The 23,264-nt window shown below is 49.5% G+C and overlaps 1 protein-coding gene across 12 annotated transcripts in view; it reads right to left on the reverse strand.

Moving 5' to 3' along the window:
- Positions 1-1,840: 1,840 nt before the first annotated feature.
- Positions 1,841-23,264, reverse strand: part of GTF2IRD1 (GTF2I repeat domain containing 1) — a 46,685-nt gene continuing 25,261 nt past the window's right edge. For 8 of the 12 annotated variants that reach the window (XM_072353315.1, XM_072353312.1, XM_072353313.1 and 5 more), the window contains 20 exons: positions 22,399-22,582; positions 21,899-21,924; positions 20,019-20,139; positions 18,267-18,304; positions 17,997-18,077; positions 16,673-16,762; positions 16,348-16,410; positions 15,933-15,998; positions 14,635-14,818; positions 14,030-14,088; positions 13,810-13,869; positions 13,009-13,092; positions 12,482-12,665; positions 12,031-12,059; positions 7,546-7,593; positions 5,141-5,218; positions 4,076-4,268; positions 3,716-3,753; positions 2,725-2,861; positions 1,841-2,091 (listed from right to left, as the gene is read on the reverse strand). In XM_072353315.1, coding sequence (XP_072209416.1) covers positions 2,017-2,091; positions 2,725-2,861; positions 3,716-3,753; positions 4,076-4,268; positions 5,141-5,218; positions 7,546-7,593; positions 12,031-12,059; positions 12,482-12,665; positions 13,009-13,092; positions 13,810-13,869; positions 14,030-14,088; positions 14,635-14,818; positions 15,933-15,998; positions 16,348-16,410; positions 16,673-16,762; positions 17,997-18,077; positions 18,267-18,304; positions 20,019-20,139; positions 21,899-21,924; positions 22,399-22,582 — 1,838 coding nt within the window. In that variant the 3' untranslated portion in view covers positions 1,841-2,016. The remainder of the gene's footprint in view (positions 2,092-2,724; positions 2,862-3,715; positions 3,754-4,075; positions 4,269-5,140; positions 5,219-7,545; positions 7,594-12,030; positions 12,060-12,481; positions 12,666-13,008; positions 13,093-13,809; positions 13,870-14,029; positions 14,089-14,634; positions 14,819-15,932; positions 15,999-16,347; positions 16,411-16,672; positions 16,763-17,996; positions 18,078-18,266; positions 18,305-20,018; positions 20,140-21,898; positions 21,925-22,398; positions 22,583-23,264) is intronic. The other 4 variants (XM_072353308.1, XM_072353317.1, XM_072353306.1 and 1 more) reach the window with 3 other exon arrangements.

The following is a 23,264-nucleotide window of genomic DNA, read 5'->3' on the forward strand; positions in this document are numbered from 1 at the left end:
GCATTTTCTTTTCCCAAAGTGTTTTCTTGCAAATGGATTTGGGGCTGTGAATGCAGCGCAGATGCTGTTTATGCTGCTCTCTAGCATCTCCGTGCACTATATTTTTAAAAAAAAAAGATTGGAATCAAAGCGCTCATTCTTTAATTAAACTTCATTTAGCTGCCATCTGCCTGGGATCAAAATGGCTTCATGTTTTGCAACTCTTAATGAGGATTGTTATTGGATTTGTAAACACAGAGACGACAAGAAGCAGGAAAAAAACCAACACCCCACCGAACTCTATGGAAAGTAATAAATGAGGAACACGGCTCAAGTGTTAAGATCCCCATCTTCTAATTGTGACAGAGTGCATCCCATTCAGCAGAAAACCACATTGCACACAAAAACTGGGTATAAAAATACCCTGAGCTAAAGGACTAAGAAGCTGCAGAATTAGAGCAGAGGGAAAGCAGCAATAAAGGAAGATCTGGAGTTTAGGGGAGGAGGGTCAGAGGGGAATTTTATCCCCCCCCAGAAATTACAGCAGGAATTACTGCTCTTCAGTCCCCAAAACTGTAATGAGAGCATAGCATCTCCAAACCACTGCCTGGCGCCAGCTGCTTGCAGAGCTTGCAGGCACGGGGAGACCGAAACATTGAATGTCCATGTCCAGAGCAGGGGTTACTGAACCTGGATTTGGGTCCAGAATGACCTTCATGGAAATGAGGCAGCCAAGAGCAGGAGCAGCCCTGCTGGCTCCCCCTCACCTCCCTTTTTCTCCACTTCTCCAGCCCTCATGAATGCATTCAGCTCTGAACAGCCACGAGTCCCCAGTGCAGCTCAGTGCCCTGATTTGGCTTCATGCTGGGATCTCTTCCTGCCCGTTGCTGGGAACCTCGTTCATTACCCAGCCTCATTGCTGCCCTCAGTGTTCCAGAACCAGGCCTTTACACTGCAAAAAACTAAGAGAAGCCAGAATATAATGAAGGTGCCCTCCCAGGAGACACCTCCTCGGGGTGGTTTGATCTGTGAGCGAACCCCTTTCAGACATTTTAGAGGAGAGAAACTGTATTATTATTATTATTATTATTATTTTTTACCTCTGAAACATTTTTCTTTGTTTCCTAATTGGAGATGCCGTGGGGTTTCGGCACCAGGCAGAAACATGAAAGGCTTCAGATTCTGATGCCAACTGATCAGATGTCAAACTGCACGTCTAATTGGGGTCATGGGTACAGATCTTTGCCCTTCTTCCAGCTGCCAGCCTCGTGCCTTCTGCTACATTTGTTTAGGCTTTTATTATCTCGTGCCATCATTTGCATCCAACTCCACAGCAAGCTGAGAACAAGGAAATAAAATTGTGGCTGTTTGAAACCGCTCTGCCTGTGCTCAGAACCCTCTGCCAGCATGGAGACGGATTTGTGCACATCCTTAAAGCCAACAGAGCAGCGTGTTACACTCAGAAAAGCCACTGTGAGTGACTTTGATGCCTGTGACCAATGCCACCTCTGCCTGAAGGTGGCAGCTGCAAGCAGGAACGTGGGCACGGAAACCTTTCTGCTCATTGACCCTTACATCGCCATGCACTCGCTCCCATGGTGTCACTTGAGCACAGCTCTCAGCACCCAAAAACCCACATTAAATACCTGCAGGGGTGATAGTAGCAACTGGCTACACTTTTGCTTCCAATCTGAAGACATCAGTGGCAAATGAAGCCCCCAAATGAGCCGTACCTCTTGGTCACGAAGACTTTAACCAGCAGCCAAAGCACAAGGAGGTCTGACAGAGGTGTGTCCTCCTGCACCTTCTCCTTCCTACAGGTGCTATTTGTCAATAACGTACGTAATAAAATAAGTACTTTTAAGAGCAAGGCAACACTTTTTATTTTTATTTAAAAAGGCCTTGATGGCAGGAATATAGTGTAAAAATCATTGGAAAAACTAAAAGGCATTGATACATATTGGAATATACACTTTTTACATAAATTACATTTATTTATTTATTCTTTCATTTGAGGTTCTTATTCGGTATTGAGGTCTAATAGTTAATAGGTCCTGGGATCTGGACATTTAGACCACCATAGTCTAACATGTACATGTTCATGGGCCATTGCTGAAAGAGAGGGAGAGAAAAAGAAGGCAAAAGTCTCATTAGGACACAACACCAAACCATGCATGCATCAAATCTCTGACGTGCTCAGACCTGAGCAAGTTGCTCCCACTTTCCAAATAAGATAAAAGAACCAACCCAAAAGCAAAACTCCACCAGCAAACCCGATTTAAAAACAAAGCAACCCTTTTAAGACTATATTTCTCTCATGTATTCTTGGTACCATCCACAACTGAAGCCAAGCCCTGAGGGAGGACAGGCTGAATGCAGCTCCACTGCTTTCATTTCTGACATTGATAGTTTAGATGTGTGCTGGAGCTCAGCATTGCTCCTGGAATAGGGACTGAAGGGGGATGCTGGGTCCCACTATGAGGCACTATGGGGTCACTGGGGCCACCATCACCTCCATTTGGGCATGATGGAGCCCCACGGAGCATTGCTCCACTGATACAGCCAGCAAACCCAGCAGGGAAGGGCAGCCCCAAAGCTGCATCCCCGCCTTCACCAAGCCTGGCCATGCCTTTGAGCTTTATAGTGCTTGTCAGGCAGAGCACTGATGGTTAGAGAGCAAAGAGCAGCGTCCTGAAGCTGAAAAGCAGATAGGCAGTAAACCATTTAATATATGGAAGGCTTTACCACAAGCGAGATCTGATTTGTTGACGATGTAGACTCCATATTGGAAGAGGAGGAAGAGGAAGATGAGGAAGAGGAAGATACCGAGTTCCCTTCGGAGATCCTCTTCCTCTTCCGCTTGGGAACACCGCTGTCTTTTTCTGCAGAGAGAAAGGGAAGAAATGAGGTTGCTGTGCCCCACAAGGATGGACAAGGGGAGAACAGCCCAGGGAAGTGATGGGAGGTGGGGGTCACCATGCCTGGAGGTTTTTAAGAGCTGTGGAGATGTGGCACTGAAGGACGTGGTCAATGGGCATGGTGGGGGTAGGCTGATGGTTGGATGTGATGATCTTAGTGGTCTTTAATGATTCTATGATTATACAGAACTGTAAATGTGTATATATATACATACATATATGATATACCCATATATATATGTGATATCCTATATGATGTGCCCATATAAGTATCCTTATATTGCATATATGAAGTTTCTAATCTGTCTCATTCTGCATCAGCTCAAAATGCAAGGTTTGCCAGATCCCTCTCCTCTCCCTAGCCACCTATCTTCACAAAACAAAAAGGATCCTAATTATCTCTAGAGCTGCTAATTCTGACACATTTGATGAAATGAAATGTATTGGGGAGGATGGGACATAGAAAAAAAAACACGTTCAGAGGGATCACAGAAACCTTGTTTCCTTAGAAGCTCAATGGATAAAGGACAGATGAAATTAAGGGCTTCAACCAGTGCATAAATTGCTCATGGTGAATAAATTGCTAATGGGAAAAGGACTGTCAAATCCTCCAGAACAGACTGAAAATGAGTCTAAGAGCACAGGTCTCTTGCCAGCTTGTGGCAATACAATCACCGAAGGTCGGATCCTTCCCCTAGCCTTGGTGAGGGATACAGGAGAGACGAATGCCTCCTCCTCCCCACGGCCCCCATCTGTTTTGCTCATCTATTTTCTCTGCCACACAGCGAGGAAAGTCACAGACACGTTCCAGCCCTTACCTGTTGGTTTGGCCTCAGTGCAGATTTCGGAAAATGGCCTGTGTAAGAGACAGCATGGGGTCAGAGCCTGCAGACACCCCCCCCTTTGGAGAGAAGAAATCCCAAACAACTCATTGGTTCTCTGGGCCATCCCCAGATCCGACCCGTGGCAGCCCCTGGTGCCAATGCTATGCATATCCCAACAGTGTCAGCTCAAACTGTGTAAGAAAGAGGGGATTAATGGCTGAGCACCTCCTGTGGCACACACAGGCTCTCTATGGGACAGTCCCATGCTGGTGGCCCTATGGGGACATACCCAACTCACGGCTGGAGTAAAGGGGACAAAACCCAATTAGCAGCCACAGAGATGGGAGAACTTACTGGAGCTGGTTGATAATCACCATCCGGATGCTCTCCCGTGCCTTCAGGATCTTCTCCAGCCGGTGGATGTCATAAGTGTTAGGGTTTCGGAAAGGGATATCGTCCGGCAGGCCGGTGACCTCCACCGCATCGGGGCTGTCCCTGATGAGTTTATAGGGCACCATGATGGGTCGGTTCAAGCCCAGAGCTTCTCCTGTAAGGGCAGAGCAGAGAGCATGAGGTTTTGTCCAACAGGGCTTGGGACAACACCAACCTGAGGAGTGAGAGCCACAGAAGGAGCCACAGCTGCTGCGTTTAACAGTCCCAAGAGATCACAGTATCTGAATGGCTTCAGGAATCACTCCTTTCTTTTTTTAATTCCTTCATCTCTTTAGCATCCAATGGCAGTGAAATATGACCATTTAATCACACGCAGCACTAGAAGTACTTCCTGCTGTGCAGCTTAAACTCGCTGTCCATTTCTCTTTGTACCCCTTTAATTCCTGCACTGTACAGAACAGCGAGAATCCCTCCCTCCTATGCTGATCATGGATCTAAAAGCTTCTCTCACCTCCTCTTTGCCATCAGCTGGCTGTTTTCCATTCTCTCTCAATTACTTTTGGCTACTGGCTGCCCACAGATGCCACCAAACTGCTGCTGTGGGGCAGAGCAGCCACCAGGACTTGGGACTTAACCACTAAGCAATGGCAAGGAGCAGCAAGGGGACAGCCCATGGGCTGAGCTGGAGACACGCAGGGCTGTGCATCCACTTGCCAGCTCCTATTTCCCCCCAGTTCCAGTTGATATTCCTATTACATTCCTATCTCTTTACCCAACACCCAGTGGGAAGCACAGGGAGCCTGCAGAGGGCACTGAACAACTCCCTCCCCTACACCAACAGGAAGGTCACAGTCCCACCTGCAGGAACATCCCCAGGGCCAGTCTGCAGCAGGAAGAACCCCATGCTGCGGCAGGCTGCCATGTGCTCAGCCTATAAATAGAGCCCTTCAGCCTAATTAATTTTAACTACGGCTGCTGTCAGCAAAAACAAACTCTCCCTGCTCAGCGTGCAGGCGGGAGGCTCACCGTATTTTTCATTGAAAAGCTCTTTCACTTGCTCTCGGAGAATCACCTTCTCGCCGAGCCTGTTGGCGTCATCCTCATCTGCAAAGCAAAAAGGGCAGCCAATTAAATCTCCCCTTCCTTTCTGACCCACAGAGAACCCATCCTGCTGCCAGCACGCTGAGCTTGAGGTGCTCCCCTGTCCAAGCACCGCTGTTCTCTGCCTGCACCTTCTGTGCAAAGGAGCTATAAAACGTGGCCAGATCTGCATCTGCTGCACGCTTACACGGTTGAGAGCCTTTTACATTCACTTTGCAGTGCTGGAAATGACTGCAAAATATGCAAAGCAATGGAGACTCAGACCTCGAGTGCCACAAACGCTCCCCCAAGTGACATCAAGGAATATGATAGTGCTTTTATAGCGGGGCTCCTAAGTACAGCTTTGTTTTATAATACGCCATATAATCAGCTTGGCTTTACTAGCTTTTTTAATTACCCTCATCATGCCAACCGGTTTCTTCTCTGTCCTCCTGTTTTAAACACCATGCCTGCACCAGGAGACCTCTCACAGCTACATGGCAGCCTCAGGACAAAATGAATGCATTTGATTCCTGCCTGCTTTGGTGCTTTTCCATCCACAGACACCACAGAGTGACCAAATGGATTTCTCCCATATCTTGCCCTGGGCCGCCCACCCAGCCCTGGGATATGAAGCTCCTTCAATATGGGAATCACAGAGGCATCCCCACCAAGAACTGAGCTTGCCATGCAAAAGATAGGTACCTCTGCTCAGGGCCATGGTGAGCATTGGAAGCCATGGCACGGCTAGCAAGGACCTGAGCATCTTCTGCCCATACTCTGGGGCCGTTTCATTTGATTCTGAGCAATCACACAGCCTGAAAGTTTGCTTTATGGACACACACGTGTGAGTCCCTGCCTCCCTCAATGGAGCTGTGGCCCTTGTGGCACAAATCACTGCTGTGCTGTTGCAGGGCTGGGTGTGGGGCAGGAGCTCCATCCTTAAAGCTCTGTGCCCTGAGAAAAGCCTCCTCTTGAGCTGCTGAGCCTGAAACCAATGGTTTCTTATTCCCAATGCGTTTTCCCACAATTAGGAAAAAAGGGGAGAAGGAAGATCCAGGTCAAGTTGTGTTTCAGACCCAGAAACGACAACAAAGGGAGCTTGAAAGGAATGGAACAAAAAAGTAAATAAAATAGAAGAGACTAATAGAAGCATCCCCAAGGACCTCTGATTTCCAGACATGGGGCCACTGCTGCAAGGGGGCTGGCGGGGGGCAAACCCTGCGGGCTCCCTCTGTGACTTCCTTGTCATTTCTGCTCAGTTTCTGGGATGTATGCAGACACCCGAATGGCTGTATAGATGGTAGCAGACAAAGAAGCATCAAAGCGACGTGTTCTCACTTGTTTCATTTCCCTCCCTGTCTGACAAACTCAGAAGCTCTTTCCTCTAATACCCCCCCAAGAGACCTAATGGGCACGAACAGAATCCCAGGGTTTGTTTGGTGCCTTGTGCAATGGGCAGTGCTCCTTGATTCCCATCCAGGGAGATGTGAGTGCCATGGCAAAGCTGGAACTGAGCATGCTTAACAGAGAAGCCAGAGAGGAGGCTCCGTGCCGCAGCACCGCTCCCAGCATCCTATGATCCCATCACCCCAGGGCAGGACGGACCTCAGCCTGCCCTGCCATTCAGCCACCTGGCTTTGGAAAATAATCAATGCCACCGAGGCACTCCATAGAGCCACAGAACCATTCGGGTTGGAAAAGACCATTAAGAACACCAACCACCGACCCACCCCCATCAAACCACTGGACGTCTGCAGGGACGGTGCCCCACCACCTCCCAGTGCAGCTGTGCCATTGCAGCACTGCTCCTTCTGAGAAGAAACGTCTCCTAATAGCCAAGCTGAAAGCACAGTATCGTAGAACAGTTTGGGTTGGAAGGAAGGGAACTTACAGCCCACCCAGATCCAACCCCTGTGCCATGGGCTGGGTGCCCCCCATTAACTCAGGCTGCACAAGGCCCACCCATGAGCTGGGGCACCTCCAAGGGATGGGGCACCCGCAGGTTCTTCTCACTGCACCTCTGGATTAACACACTAACATCACTTCAGGCTGTTCCACAGTAACGTGGTCTTAAATGCAATCAGAAGCAGCTCCACCTACGTGTGTTTTCCAAGTGGGACTTGTGGGAGCAGGCACTAAGCATCCAGACATGTGGCCAGACGTGCAGAGAGGATTAATAACAACAACAGGATAGTGTTAACACACACTGCATTCATTCAGTTCTCAGCATCGCGGGGAAACAGAGGAAAAAAATACCTGAAATTTGGGAGTTTTACACGTTTTCATTCGCACGTTAAAATGCATTTCTTGTCTGCTACCATCTACGGTGCATCAACTGAGCTACGTACCATTCAAAGCAGCGTACGCTTTTTCCAATGACGTTATCCTTCTAGGGGCTACAGCACAAGTTAAAAGGAGAAAACAAAAAGAGAGAAAGAAAAAAGAGAGCAATGAGTGCCGCAGCTTGGTTTCTTGTTCACAAACAAAAGCAAAACCCAGGGCGATGCTCTCCCTATAGAATTCCTCTGGTCCCGAGGCCTTGTGGCACAAAGATGGTGGTGGAGGCTGAGTGCCACAGGCTGACTGGACTGTGCTCCGCACTGATTTATGGCATGCTCAATGTCTGAGCATCCCATGGGGTTACAATGTGGGAGCCCGAGAGATGCACGCCTTTGGGAGAGTGGGCAAACATCAGCGGAGCGGGAGGGAAAATGGGAGGTTGCAGCAGATGGAAAGCAGAGGGGAATTGGGTTAGTTCTGCAGCAATGGGGGGAAATGGAGAAAAGGGCTCCCTAAGGAGAGGCTGAGCCTCGCTGCTGATTTCGACACAACAAGCGACATCAAAAAGAAATGGATTTCCTGGGGAAGAACCCCAGCAGGGGGGGAAGGGGCTGAGCCAGAATGTGGAAGGGTTGGGCAAGCAGGGGAGCGCATCCCGGTGGGCTGAGCAGAGATAAGAGCAACACGAAGCATCTATCTCGGAATAGGCACAGACCACAGACATGGACATTGCAGGCAGGCTGGGGAACGCCGAGGTTGTGAAATTCTGGCCAATGTTTTTCAGTGAATACACAGTGCAAGGAGGAAGAGATGCAAGCAGGGCAAACCGGCACGGGAAAGGAAAACCTGGGACAGGGTGCTGGGATGGAGCTGAGCACAGACAGGAGGTGAAGGCAGCCACCGCTGTGATTAAAACATATTCAGTTGGCAATAAACCAATAAAATAAACCCAAACGTTTCCAGCAGGTGAAGATTTCGAAGTGCTGTTATAAAATCACGCTGATTAAGAAAGGTAATTTACTTCCTTGCCCTGCTAACCTACATGTGCTCAGCCAACCCCCAGGGTCACGAGGCTGCCCTTGGGCACAGAGCATGAAACGTGCCAGAGTGCAGCCATGACACAGCATGATCCCAGAAAACAGAGGTCTGGGGTGTCTGAAGGAGGATATGAGGCTAATGGGGAGCAAAGCAAGAGCAAAGCAAGCACGGGGCCAGGATTAGCTGGGTGATAGCACTGCCCTCACAATGCAAGGATGCTGTGTGAGTTAATGGGAAACGAGGAAATGAGAGGCAAAGTTCAAGGCAATCTGAAGCACGGAGGTGTTTAGATACAGGCTTGGAAGCTACAGAGTCATTTATCATAGAACCATATAGAATGGTTGGGTTGGAAGGGATCTCTAAGATCATACAAACATAGAATGGTTGGGTTGGAAGGGCCCCATCTGCCCCACCATAGGCTGGCTGGGGGTTCAGGCTGCACAGGGCCCATCCATGGACTGGGGCACCTGCAAGGATGGAGCACCTACAGCTCTGGGCAGCAGTGCCAGGGCCTCAGCACCCTCCGAGTGAAGAATTTCTTCCCAACACCTAAGGCAAATTTCCCCTTTTCATTTGAAGCCATTTACACCATCATCCACTTGGCACTCTACCCTCAGACTCACATCACTAACCAGCTCAGAGCTAAACAAGCCATCATCCACTGTGGCCAGAGGGAAGGCAGAGCAGAAGGAGCACACAGAGACTCTGGTAGGGGTTAAACACATGGGCAGCCCTGGGACTGGAGCCGTGCTCTGCCCCAACCACTGCACACAGAGGGCTTTGCTCTCCTTTATTTGTCATTAGGGCCTTCTAACACGAGGCACATCTCATCAAAGTCCTGCGGAGGACGGTGCTCTCGTGATTAAAAAGGAAAGAAAAAGGATGCCTGGATGTGTGGCTTTTTTTAATTAAAGAACACTGCCTGCCCTACTTTATTAATTGGAGTATGGGAAATAATCTATCAGGGTGGTAGGGAGTTTGGGGAATAGGACAGATGGAGCTGGTGTACATTTTCAATCAAAGCACATAAAAATTAACATACAGAATGCTTGATTCTCTATTTTTTTTTTCCAAAGGCTCAAATGAAGCCTGTTCTGGATCTCTGTGCCTCGGGAAAGAAGAAAAGAAAGGCGAAGTGCAGTGTTTGTAGCACTTCCACTTCTGTTCTAATGCTGAGAGATCACTCTGCTTTCCAAAAGCCTTTGTGAATTGGATACCAATTGGGGGGGGGGGAAGGAAACTGGAATAGAGGACACCCCATGGGACAGAGCCCCAGGGGGAGCCCAGCTGGGTTCTGGCTGCTTTGCACTGCAGCCCCCATCCCCACAGTGATGCTCATACAAGGAGAGCAGGCAGCTGGGTCAGCAGCACTGCAACCACGGCCGAGCCTCACAAAGCTGCTGTTAAGGAGTGCTGCAGGGCAGTGCTCACCTCATCGGGACAAAGGGGAGCACCCAGAAAATGGCCCATTCTCATGAACAGCCCATCTCGCTGAGCACAGAGCTCTGTGCACACACACAACAGCCCGTCTGATCCCTGCAGCTGAGACCCAGAGAGAGAGCACCTCGCAGAGCAACAGCAGGTAACGTGCAGGGAAAGAGCACCAGCACTTGGACTGGACTTACATCCATTCACCTGCTGCACTCAGAGAATGGGATCCCTACAGAGAACAACAAGGAACCCCGCAGCCCTGCGGGTATTTCTATGCAGGAGGTGCATCACATCTTTATAGCAAACAAAATATCACAACGCAGCTCAAAGGCAACCCCCATCTCAGCCCCGTGATTCAAGGGAAAAAAAGAAGTTAAATTTCCTCTCTCCCTTAAAACATCCATTTTTCACCTAACTTTTGGCAAGACAATCCTCAAAAACACAACCTCCCCTTAGAATTCATAAAGACATCTCCTGGGCTTTCTGTCTTTTCAAAGCCTTTGCAATGCCATTCTGTTTGGGAGTAACCATTGCTTTCATTTTAATGCTCCTCTGTGAAATAAAAGAGATTGCCATTGATTTTGTTGTAATGCCAAGCATGCACTTCTGCTGGTCTCAGTGCTACGTGGCGGGGCACCACTACAAGAGATGGAGGTGAAAGGAACACGACAGCCTCTCTTACATTTGAATTTCGTCTCATCTGTGGCCATTCATTTTGTTAAGACAGCTGAAAAGCAATCAATTTTAATGCGTGGAGACATACAACTGCGTTACCACCCTCCACTGAGGCATACGGTGATGGAGAAGCGGGAGAGAGGTTAATTGCTGTCAGTGGGGCTTTTAGGGGGCAGAGACGTTGTGAACTCCTCCTGAGCCCCCTCAGGTAAGGCAACACACAGCTAAAACATCTCGGGTTTTATGCTAACATGGGCAAACCCACAGAGCACACGTCCAGCTGGGAAAGGAGGAAGAAAAATACAGGGCATTGAAAATAAAATCCAATTTTTCTACACCTCTGTCTATCACACCGTGTTTCCAAGCCAGCTGGCAGGCTGAAATATTTGCCTTCTGATACGCTCCTTTGTTAATGGTGTGATTTGTGTCAGATCAGTGTCTCTTAACGTAATTATCCAGATTACGGCAGGGGAGCAGGGAGACAAGATGAGGATGGAGCAGTGGGTGCGTCCACAGCTCGTTCCCATCCACGTGATTCCACTGAAAACCAATTCCTGTCCCATTTAAGATCTGGCTGATGTCAGGTGTGACCTCCACGCTGAGCACCAAAAGATGGGAATCCTAACCCAAAACCTATGGGGCCTCAGGGCACCTCCCCATGGAGATGGCTGGGTGGGGAATGGGGACTGTGCACTGAATGTCAGACAGACTGCTGTTGTCGGAGCCATCCCTGCAGTCTAACACCTTCCTGCAGTTCCAATGAGGCCATATAAATGTTTTCCCCTCTGTCAGATTTTTCTTGCCTAAACTGTGCCATCTCCATGGAGGCTGGCCAAGAAAATGGAAAGCCATCAATAAAAGACGACAACACTTTTTGCACCCATCTGTGCTCTTCCTTTGGCTGTAATTACAGACACTGGAAACAAAGGCGGGTTGCTAAGTGCATTTCCAGCAGCAGTTCTCTCTTTCAAAGAGCAATGGAGCAGCCGCGGTGGGACACGGGAGTGGTGCAAGCCCACAGGTGAGCACACAGCACTTCCTTACTGCTGAACTTCCCACCTGATTGCAACAGATGTTGACTCTTTAAGACCATGCGCTTTGTTTAGTGCAGAAAGCAGATCCCTGCCCTAGATCAGCTCTATAAGAACGCTGGCATTTCAAGGGAATAGTAGCCATGCAGGTGGGTGAAGCTGAGCCTAGCTGTCCCGGTTAGGGGAACGTTATCAAATGCATCAAACCAAACACACACACACAAAGAAACAACAAAAAAGGAAATGGGAGCAAGCAAGGTCATAAGCAACCTTCCTCCTGCTGATCACATTAGTGTGCCATTCACATCTTGCAACTCCCTGACCAGCGATAAACAGAAAGGCAAAGCACTGCTCAGGCAAAAAGGCACCATCTCTTACCAGGCTTAGGGATGAGTCCTTGGAAAGGCCTGTAAAACAAAGAAGGCAAAATGAAGATTTCACAGGCAAAGCCTTGAGAATGCACCTGGGAGAACACTCAGCAATGGATGTGGAAGAAAAACCTGTTTTCCCCCCAAGCTCCTCAAGCTTCTCCCACCTTGGGTCTCCAAGAGAAGCAGCACAGATGTCTCTGCAGACTCACCCAGTGCTGTTTCATCCCACTGAGCTTTATGGGGGCTGCAGCCCTGCCAGCACCACCCTGAGCACCTCCACACCTCCTCCTTGGGCAGCAGATGGGAGAAAAGAGCCAAAGGAAGCCATGCTTTAAAGCCCACTCCAAACCACTCGCTGCCAACTGTCTATGGGGCTGGAGTTCTGTGCTGTATTTACCAGAGCGGTGCATTTAGGTATAGGCATGGTGACCCCTTCCCCTTTCCCCTCGGGGCTGTACCTCGTCACTGTGAACTTGATTTTATCAGCTACAGCCAATATCCTCTCCAGGTTCTGCGAGCCAAAGGTGCATGGCTTGCGGAAGGGGATGCCAGGGGGCAGTCCTTCGATGATCACCGAGCCCGGATTGCTCTTGATCCTCTTGTATGGCACTTGTACAGGGTATTTAATCCCCAAGGCTTCACCTGGAAGAGAAGCAAGAGGTAAGCATGTGGGATGGCGGTGATTTCAACAATGGCTCTGGGTCCATCCCAGTCCTCCCAATGGCCACTGTAGAGCCAGGTGAGCTGGGACAAGGAGCAGCACATGCAGCCTTAATCATGAGGGTAATGGGACCTGAGGGAGAGCCTGTGCCAATGTCTCACCACTCTTCCTAAGAAGCAATGGCTGCTAATATCCAACCCTGCTACACCCAGCACAACAACAGCAGCTCTGCATGGAGAGGGGAAGCTGAGTGAAAGCACCTGGGAAGGAGGTATTGGGATGAGATAGAGGGGAATGAAAGCAGTTCCCACCCTGATTTCTCACCGTATTTCTTATTGAACAGGTCCTGGACTTGTTCCCGCAGTGTGTTAGCAATGTCTATTCTGGAAAGCCTGGCATCATAATTTTCTGTAAAATAAAGAAACAATTACGGACTTCTGCTGTTAAATTAAAAGGCACTCTGTGACTTTTAAGTAATACGATTTTCTAATTATAGGAAAGTCCTTATCTTGCAATTAGCTAATCTCTGGAGTGGGCCATTCAAAGTCCTTAAAAATAATCTAAACAGAAATATGTGGGGTGTTTTTTTTCTTTTCCCCCCGCCTGTTTGCTAAGAATAAAAGCTGCATGAAATCAAAGATTCGGTGGTGATAATTACCGGCGTTAAAATAAAACACACTCAAAAGCCTGAAAAGCCAAAACCTTTTCAAGGCCTCCATCCCTGGGGCTGAGCAGTGAGGCAGAGCTCACCCATCCCAAACCATGGGATCCCCATTGCTGCCCCTTCCCCTGCACAGAGCTACCCCAACAGTTCCACCCCACTGGAGAGATGCACTGCGGATGGGAGCAGTGTTTATGTAACAAAAAAGAAGCCAAAAAACAGGCAAGATCCAAATCTTAGAAGACTTCATTACGTGTCTCACAAGGTCAGATGGTGAGATAAGCAAAGCTGCTTTATTAGGGCTCCATTCAGAGTCTGCTGTGTGGACCCATGGGACAGCCCACGGCTGTGTGCCTGCCCTCCATCTTCCCTTCAGCTCTCTCCCCATCTCCTTCTCTCCCACCCACCGAGCCCTGAAATCTCACAGCTCCTCCATTTCCACAGCTGCTCCCTTCAGAGCCCACCTTGGAAGCCCTGTCTCTTCACGGCGTCGTCCAGCAGTGCATCTCCACAGTCGCTGGCAGCTGGGGCAGGGGACAGAGAGCCATTAGCATCAGCAGTACCAAAGGGCTGCCCCACCATGGCTGCCTTAGCACAGGGCAAAAACGAGGTGGCACAAGACGTGCTGCAGGGATGTGCTCTCCCTCCCCCTATTCCCCATCACTAACAGGTCTCAAGCCCTACCTTTAGCTCCTGGGCTGTCCAAAGCCATCTCCTTAATGCCCTCTGCCAGCAGCTCCGGTCTGGATAACAGCAAGAAACAGACACAGTGCGATCAGATCCCCATCCAGCAAAGCCATCAACATTTTACTGCCCCATCTATCACCAAGGATAACGCTCCTACAGCAGCAAACCCACTAAACATATCTGGCTAATGCAATTTCAAAGCTCCTGTAATACAGCGGGGGAAACTTCAGAAGTAATTTCCATGCTGACAGCCTCTTTAGTGAGCCAATGTAACACTCCATGGGATAAGATTAAGGCTGCAACAGCTGAGTAGCTTAAATCAGCGCCTCCAAACTTGCATGAGATGTGGTCCCAACATTTCTTGGCAACAGGAAAAGCCTGCCTAACTGCTTTCAGTGTACAGAAAGTCATCCTTGTTTGGGTAAGAAATCTCTAGAAATACCCTGAAGTTTCAAGGCTTTGGCTGCTCCTAATCAAGCAAATTCATTGTAGGCAACCAAGTGATGGATGATGTCCAGGACACTGCATGGCTGCTGCATCCCCAGCAGTAAGATTTCCAACCTGCAGCACCTTCCCATGGGATGGCCGCTCCTCCTGCTCACCTTTTAATGACAAACTGGATGTTGTTGCTCGCTTGGAGGATCTTCTTCAGCTTTGCAATCCCAAAGCAGTTGGGACGCCGCAGCAGGATGCCCTCTGGCAAACCTACCACAAACAGATCCTCGGGGTACATCAGGAACTTGGAGTAAGGAACTTTGACCGGCTCTGATATTCCTATGGCTTTCGCTGCACGAGGAACAGATCTTGTTAGTTTGACATTGGCTTGGTGCAGCACAGATATGGTACATCAACACAAGTTGAAGAGGTCTTCAGAGAGTTTCTGGTTACCCTGTGCCCAGTAGGGATACCCCGTGATGTGAGTCATGGGATAAAACCAGGAGGTCACCAAGTGTTTGAACTGGGGACTCCATTCCCAGACCTCACGGATATCCTCCAGGCAGATGTGGAGATGGGGGACGTGGCTCCCAGCCCACCACTGGGAAAGCACTGTGCAAAGCCCATTGCTCCACTGGCAGCTTGATCTGCAGCTCTCCCCTGCCCCTCCCCAAGATCATTGTGGTCCTTCTCCTTTCCTCCCTTTACACACAGCCCAGGTTGGCTCTCACAGCTCCGTACTTTGGGGCTGGATGCACAGAGTTCAATTTTCTCTCCTCTTTTCTCTCCTGTCCCCAGCAGCAGCAAAACCCTTTTGCCAGTTCACCAAACTCACGTGTGACCTTGCTGATTTTTTCCCAAGTTAAGTAACCTGAATAAAAAGTAGCAGGAGGTAAAAGATACGTTTCCTCTGCACCTCCCAACGCCCTGCTAAACTTAATTAAGCTAGGAGACATCCTTAGGCACCAAAAGCAGGTAATAACCTGATTTTTGTTCATTATTAAAGAGCAGACCTCTCTGTCTTTCTTCATAAGGAAGAAGAAGCTGAAGGCATGGGATACGTGACCCCAAGGCAGGGCAGGCCATGTCCCTGCATCCCACCAGCCCTCTCAGCCACCACACAGTCCAAACAGAGGGAAAATCCCCTTGGATGTATTTCAAACCATTTCTGGGTGGATCCATCAGCCCCTACTTCAGTGGGAGGAAGGCTGAAGGTCACCATGGCAATTCCTGGGCTGTGCCAGCACGAAGGCACTGAGAAAGCCAAAGGGAAGAGCTGCAATAACGAGGCCCAGGGAGACTTCAAACGTGCTCACAAGCCCAGAGGACAGTAAATGAACAAATTACATTGCACCTTTACTCAGCAACTGGTTCGGAAATAGGAGGTGACATTTCATAGCAATTAGGATCTCCTCACGGCCGAAGCCAACACTTGGCATTACAAACGTGTTAATGACCAACTTACCGTATCTCGTGTTGAACAAAATTTCTACTTGTTTCCTCAAATGACTCAAAACGTCCCCTATACCATCTGCAAAAAAAGAGAAAGGGATGCTCTGAGAAATCAGCTGCCTCCAGCACAGCACTGATCTCCCCAAGGAGGCAAGAAATAGAAGCGAATCTGGGCAAAAGATGCTACCTATGCAAGACAGAAGGAGAGAGACCTCTACTCATGAGTGGAGTGGCACCAATGAGCCCCCACACCAGCCAGCAGTGCCCATAGGCTGAGCATCACGTCCCCAAAATACAGAGGTGCCTCTCTGCATGGAGGCTGAGTCCTTCACACATAACACAGGCAGCCCAGCAAACACAACTGGGTCCACCAAACCTCCCAAAGCCTTGCAGCTATTGGAGGTGCTCCAGGATCACCAGAATCTCACCTGATCCCTCCATCTGTTTCTCTTCGCTTCGTGGCTCCTCACCAGGCCCCTTCTCTGTCCCTGCTGAGGAAAAGAAGGGTTAGCAGTGGCCAGCACCTGCAAAATCAGACCATGTATCAGTAGGAACCCTCTGGGTCACCCACAGGCTGGGTCTGGTAGTGCCATGCTTTCCCCCAGGAGCTTGGTTCATACTATGGCAGCACCCAACGAGCACCACCTGCCTGAGCTCCAAACCAGACCCTGTGAGAAGGTCCTGACTCCATCACCTTGGCTTATCACCCATTGCATTGGATGACCAGTCTCCTGGATACGTAATTTCCATTACCTGCTACTGAATCCAGGATGTAGCTCGACTCCTCCGAGGCCATGTGCGTGCTCACCGGGTCATGCATCTCATCTGAACTGGGCGATCGGTCTGTGGACAAACACACCACGGGCAGCTTTTGTTTCAAGGGAGAAGGGCCCCGTCCCCCAAAGGAGGTTTCACAGGGAGGTGGCCCATCAGCGAGGGCAGGACGAAGAGCATCCTCAGCTTGGCTGGGAGCCCCGTGTGCCCCACAGCCTCCCAGAAATGCACCCCATCTCTCAGACCGAAGGGAAAAAAGTTTCATCTTAACCTCTACAGAAAGTGAAGAGCAAAAACAGCTCGAAATGATTTAATTGGCGTAACTCCATTTGGACACGCAGTTCTGACTTAAAAAGTTAATGCTGCTTGACTTAACTACTCCACCTTGGGAAGAGCATCCCACTAATGCTGCCTTCCTCCATGAAATGACACCTCCTGAAGTTTCCCTTATGTATATATGTATGCCCTCTCAATTTAAGCCTGCATCCCCTAACACCGGACTGCCCAACGCCCCCGACGAGCCATCCAAATTTAGTTTTAAATAAACCTTTAGCTACTTTAAATACTTCAATCCGGTCACTTTTTAATCATCTTCTCGCAGGACAAATAATCCCAATTTCATCAATTCCTTCTTGCACCTGAGCACTTTTCTATTAATCATCTTCACTGCCCTGAGCTGTACTCCCTTTGATTGAACTATATCTTCAAATAAGGTAATAAAAAGCGGACTCTGGACTTCAAGTGTGATCTACCCAGTGCTGGAGAAGTGATAACACCTCCTCCTCCCACACGCTGCCAGCTTGCCATGCATTAACTTTCTTCTCTTCCACTATCTGCCAAGTTGAAAATTAAAATGTTTGATCTACCGCCATGCTTTGCTCCTTTCCTCCCCCCTATGGTAACCACATGTTAAATCCATTCCACGATAATCCTGGTGAGACTCCCAGAATGCCCCTGTCTTCATGGGATTGGTGCACTTGGGTGCAATTGAGATTGCAGCAATTTGGGTGCAACAAGATAAGTGCAGATGCAGTTGGACAAGTCGGACAGGGCATCACTGCTGCCCCCAGCATCACTCACACTGGGGCTCACTGGGAGTCATGTTGCTGCCCTAATTCTGGTGAGATGATTAATTGATGTTTGTAAGGCACACTGACAATGCAAAGTGCTACCTATCCACTCGCTAAACCCTAAGGACAGCTCTACCATTTGGTGCACTACCCAGGTCTGGTAACTGCTCTAAGCACAGCTGCTTCTCCAAACAAAACGTGGAAACAGAAGCAGCAGGGAGCCCGGTGCCCACCTGGAACAGTGATCTGAATGATGTCCAGCTCATCCGGCTCGATTTTGATCTGTCTGATCCCACCCAGCTCTCCTGAGGTACCTATAGAGGAAAGACAACCAAAGACAATCTCCAATCTGAACCAGAGACACCTGCAGATCTTGGTGGGCAACTGCATCACCCGTGAGCCAGAGGTCAGCAGCTCATTGGGCACCTCCTATTTCCTGGGATGGCACAAAATCCCCCCCCCCAGCACCACAACTTTGCAAGAGAAAATGAATGATTCCTCACCTGGTTCACAGCTTTCAGGAACGCTGCATTTCTCTGACCTGGAAGGGAAAGGCAGATGAGAGGCGTTAATGGAGCAATCAAAGGGAAAGCTTTAAGCCCATGCGCGTGCGTTGGACCCATCCCAGGGGCTTTAACAGCCTCAGACCTTGCAGGCTCCATCACACTGCAGCACAGAGCAGTGCATAAAGCCTCATTACAATGTGGTTACTCACGGAGGAAAAGCAAATAGGGAGAAAGGAAAAAGTCAATTGATTTGGTAAATATTTATTCTGCCCAAAGCTTTTCTCCCCTGGATACTGGGCACTGTCCCAAACTTGTGTCTACAGTTAACTTCACGTGCTTAGAAATTTATGTAAGGTGTTCAGCATCCAAATTAGATTACTTTTCATTCTCAGGATGGATATTCTCTCTTTCTTAAACAACAACTGCTTTGGCAGGAAAGGACAGAAGGGATGGCACTGGAGAGCCACACCACTGGTCCTCCGAGGGAAAGGAGAGCCCTCCTGATGCTGCTTTGGGGCAGAGGGTGGTTTCAAAGCACTCCTCCCTCACCTCAACCCACTCAATGGCATCTGAGTTCAAGCAGTGCAATAAACTCGCCATGAGGACAGATCTTCACTGGGCAAAGAGGATGTCTGGGCCTGTAAGTACAGTGTGTGCCACACTGGAGCTGCAGGAAGGGTTTAAAACTCTCCCAGGTCAGATGAAAGGCAGCTTTTCCCCAGGGAAATTGCAGAGGATGCCTTCCCCAAGTGCAGTGCGTTACCCTTTGCCCCACAGCATCTGGCACTGCCCCAGACCTGGACTCTGACCTGGGTGGACCACAGGTATGGATACGCTGTGCTCCAACTGGGAACAGAGCTTTCCTCATTGGCAGGAAGAACAAAGCAGGATTTGATTATTTATCAAGTACACACATCGTTTGCCTGCAGGTACATGTTATCAAGGCACTGGGGGGGTTAATTTCTACCTGCAGGAGAGCAAAGCAAATTTTGCACCACCACCACAGCAAGGCACAATTTCCTTTGCAACCAAGAGCTAACCATGCAGCATGAGACAAGCAGGATATGTGGCCTCACTCAGCTTGCATCCATGCAACACAAATCGGGACCAACACACATCTATATACACACAACCAGGATAGATATGGCAGATTCTGAAGGGACCTCAGGGTGATCAGGTTTGCCCACCCCATGCAACCCCTGCCTGGCTCCAACAGCTGAGACGGGGCCGAAGCAGCATCAGCAAGGGTGGCACAAGGATGCTACTGCAACTCTTGCTTTGCTCAGCACCCTTCTGTCTCTCTGCCTGCTTGCTTTCGATCACACCAATTTAATTGCACGGTGAGATCTCCCGTGGCAAAAATTAAAGAGTGCCCTAATTGCAAACGTTAACAAATGAGAAGAAAAATGAGAAGCTTCAGGCCAGACTTCAGCCCTGCAGCATGCTTGGGGGAGATGTGCAGCACCAGTTTCCCCTGCTCACCCCCAAGGATGATGGGTGAGCTGAGGGTGCCCCTGTTCACTGCAGGGGGTCAGACCAGATGGCCTTTAAGACTCCCTTCCATCTCAAACCACACTGAGACTCTACGATCAGTGCTGCCCTCCAGGCTAAATGCTTCCAGCCCCAGAGCTGCGCGGAGCAGACGATGGCTCACATCGCTCCTGCAGATAACACAGCCCTGATTTCTCTGGTTTCACCCACAATCAACAACTCCAAACTTTGTTCTTCTGACAGCCGAGTGCCACTTACCTGCTGGCAGCCTGCGACGTCCCTGCCAGGTCCAGCACGGCCCCGCGATGCGGCTCGGGGGAGATCTCCCCAGGGGGACTGGAGGGTTCCAGCTTGGTTGGATCTTTGGTAAATTTACTTCCTGGTGCCAAACGTGAAGGGTGGGATTGGAATTAAAAGCAAAACCAGAATAAGCAACCAGAAAGATACAAGAGCAGCAGTGCTGCATCCCCACCTCCGTGCCCTTCCTCTCTAGTCCCAGAGCTAAGGTCGGGGAGAGGAATGGGTTTTTAAGAGCTGCCTGCTTGCAAAGAAGAGGATGCTGATTTAATTGGGTTCACAAAGGGAGAAAGGATGTGCTGCAGGGACACAAGAGGGGACAAAAAGATCGAGACACCACCAAACACCCCCTCTTCCCTTTCCCTGCCCCTCAGCAATGTGAAAGGAGCTGAAACGGAGCCTCAGCAGTGACCTTGGAGATGTAAAGGGTGATCTGATGACAGGGTAGGAAATGAGAACCAGGCAGGGAACATGAAGGAAGAGCTGAAGAATTGGTGCTGAGGGAAGGAGGGAATGGAATTACGCAGCCAGGCTTCAGAAACCATGTAGGTGTCCTCTGAAATAGCTGTAAAGGGCCTCTGGCTGGAATCAAAGTGCCACTGCAATATCCCCAACCTTCCAAAACACATCCTGCCCCATGGGAAAATGAAGATTTCTGGCTGTAGGCCCCAGCCTGGATGGAAGGGCAGGGCTCAGGCAACAGGACCAGCAGCAATAGAGAGCCTTAAAGATGCTGTTTATCTACTGACAGGCCTTTTAATTTCTACTTTCTATGGACCGAATCTTATTCTTGCAGCAACGAAGCTTGCCTTCAGCTGCTACCCAGGGGAGTAGCAAAAATAGGTTTCCTAGCAGTGGTGGGTATTTTAATTAAAGGGTGAGCAAAACTGCACGGGGAAGCTTTGGGCTGCTTTATAGTTGGCGAGTTAAAATACGGCTCCGCGCTGCAAAAAGTGCCTTTGCAAAAATGGCACCTCCTGACTCAGCAGATGCTTTTTTTTTTCTCTTTGCACAGTCAGATGTGCTGACATGAATCACAGTAAGGCAGGTTTAATGTATTTTGCTTCTGGTAGCCCTGCGGGGAGCAGGAGGAGAAGGAGGGGCTGTCACCCATAAGGATTTGCTTCCTCGTCTCCACGTTCCCATTTGTAGCTCCATGCCAAGTGACCCTGAGCTCCCAGCACTGAGCTTTCCTGCTGCAGCTCGCAGGTGTAGGCAGGCAAGAGCTGCTCCATCACCCCCCGTGTCTGGAACGCCTCCCCCAAGGCAAACTATGATGGATTTGCAAGGAAAATCCAAGCATCCGAGATGCAGTTCAGGGCTCCAAACCTTAGGGGTGGGTGACGAGCTTTAAAATCATTGTCTAGAGCAAGGAAATCATAAATGGGACTCCGGAACCACGGAGGTGGGATCTCCTCCAGGTTATGCTGGGACTCCCCCTGGGATCACCCTCAGGTTGTTAACTTGGCCTGTGGAGATGTCAGAGGTGTTGTCTGGGAAGCTGGTTGGCAGCTGGGAAGAAAGGAAAACCCCAAACACGTCTTTACTTGTGAGCCAAGCCCAGGAGCAGGGCTGGGTGATAAATATGGGAGCGCCTGGGTGCTGTTCCTGCAGTCCCTCCCCAAATCAGGGCACTGGGACATGGCAGCCTCCACAACTCCTGTCTTGCTTTATTCACTGGGAAGCACTGAATGTGGCCCAAGTAAAGCCAGCCTGGGTTTGGCACAGACCAGGTTTCTTCTCTCTGAGTGTCCTACACTTGGCTGTCTGCATTTCAGCCCCGCTTCTCTGGCTGATCTTTCAACTCACAGGCAATAAATCAAAAGACATGAAGAACGTACCTGTGAAAATTCTCTCATCAAACATCCTAGGAGGGAAGGGGAGGAAAAGGATTAGAAAGAGATGCTTCTAATGACTGAGTTTTAGGTTTTATTTATGAATAGGATTAAACTGAGTCAAAACAGCCAACTTATTCATTCCCCCACAAAAAAGGCTCTTAGCCTGTTGTGCAACCAAGCAATCTTACACCATATGCTTTTTAACTAAAGCACTTTTACATCTCCGTATAAGTCACTCTCTTCATTTCATTAACTTATTAAATGAGGCTCTACGAAGCTGGTCCCAAAAGATGATAGGACCAAAGCAGAAGCTTTCACTCCAGCAGGAAAGCAGCGCCCAGGACAAAGCGCCCAGCCTGCATGTGATACATCCAGCCAAACCAAGAGCCAAATGTGCTGCAGCTGCCCCGCTAATGTCAAACATACCGAGCTAACCCTGAGACACTTGACTCAGAGCAGCTCCCTCCTGCCAATGGCAGCTCCTGCAGAGGGCGGCCACCCACCTTTTGATGACAAAATGGATGTTGTGCCTCTCCTCCAGTATCCGCTTGAGTTTGGGGACGCCGTAGGTGCAAGGTCTTTTGAAGGGTATTTTATCAGGGATGCCAATGATTTCCACCGCCTCGGGGTCGCACGCGATCTTCCGGTATGGGACGGGGACCATGTGGTCTAACCCCAAGGCTTCAGCTGGAAGGTGAAAGGTTTTCACTCAAACACACACTTTTCCTTTGAGGAATGATACAAATGAAGGTGTTCTGTAAAGCAAAGCCTGTGTGTGCACAGCGTGTGTTGTCTCATCTTCTGCTTTTTCCCCCCAGCAGGTCATTGAGCTACGCAGCTCCTGAGTCACACAGCTCATATCTCAGTTATCAGTTCACAGCCCACATATTGCACCTGTGTAACTCCTGAGTTACACCTGAGGATGGCACAGGTAACAACCCACAGCCCACCCATGAGCCACATCCCATCCCTATGGAGACGTAACCCCAAAGCACCTTGCCATGGTCGGCACTGAAGATGCTCATAAGCAGCACAAACAGGGAAACAACAAAGCACTTGGAATAGCAACGATTTCCCTCTTTTCCTGCCACATTAATGCAATATGGCTGCACACCACTGCTCCCGTTTGCCTTCAGTGCTGGTAGGTGCTGACCTGGCCATGCCATGCTCCACACCAAGCCAATTTATGGCTGAGTTATAAGTTGCTCAACGGGGGAGGCTCCAAATGGAAATATTGACATAACCTTCAGCAGACACCCAGACTTGGAGCTGCTGGGCTAAATGTGTTAAGGAGAGAAGGGAGCTCTAGCATATGGCTCCTGCTGCTGTGTTAGGGAACAAAAATGATTGCTATATAATGATATGCAAA

Source organism: Excalfactoria chinensis, chromosome 19 (assembly GCF_039878825.1).
Source record: "Excalfactoria chinensis isolate bCotChi1 chromosome 19, bCotChi1.hap2, whole genome shotgun sequence".
NCBI lineage: Eukaryota > Metazoa > Chordata > Aves > Galliformes > Phasianidae > Excalfactoria > Excalfactoria chinensis.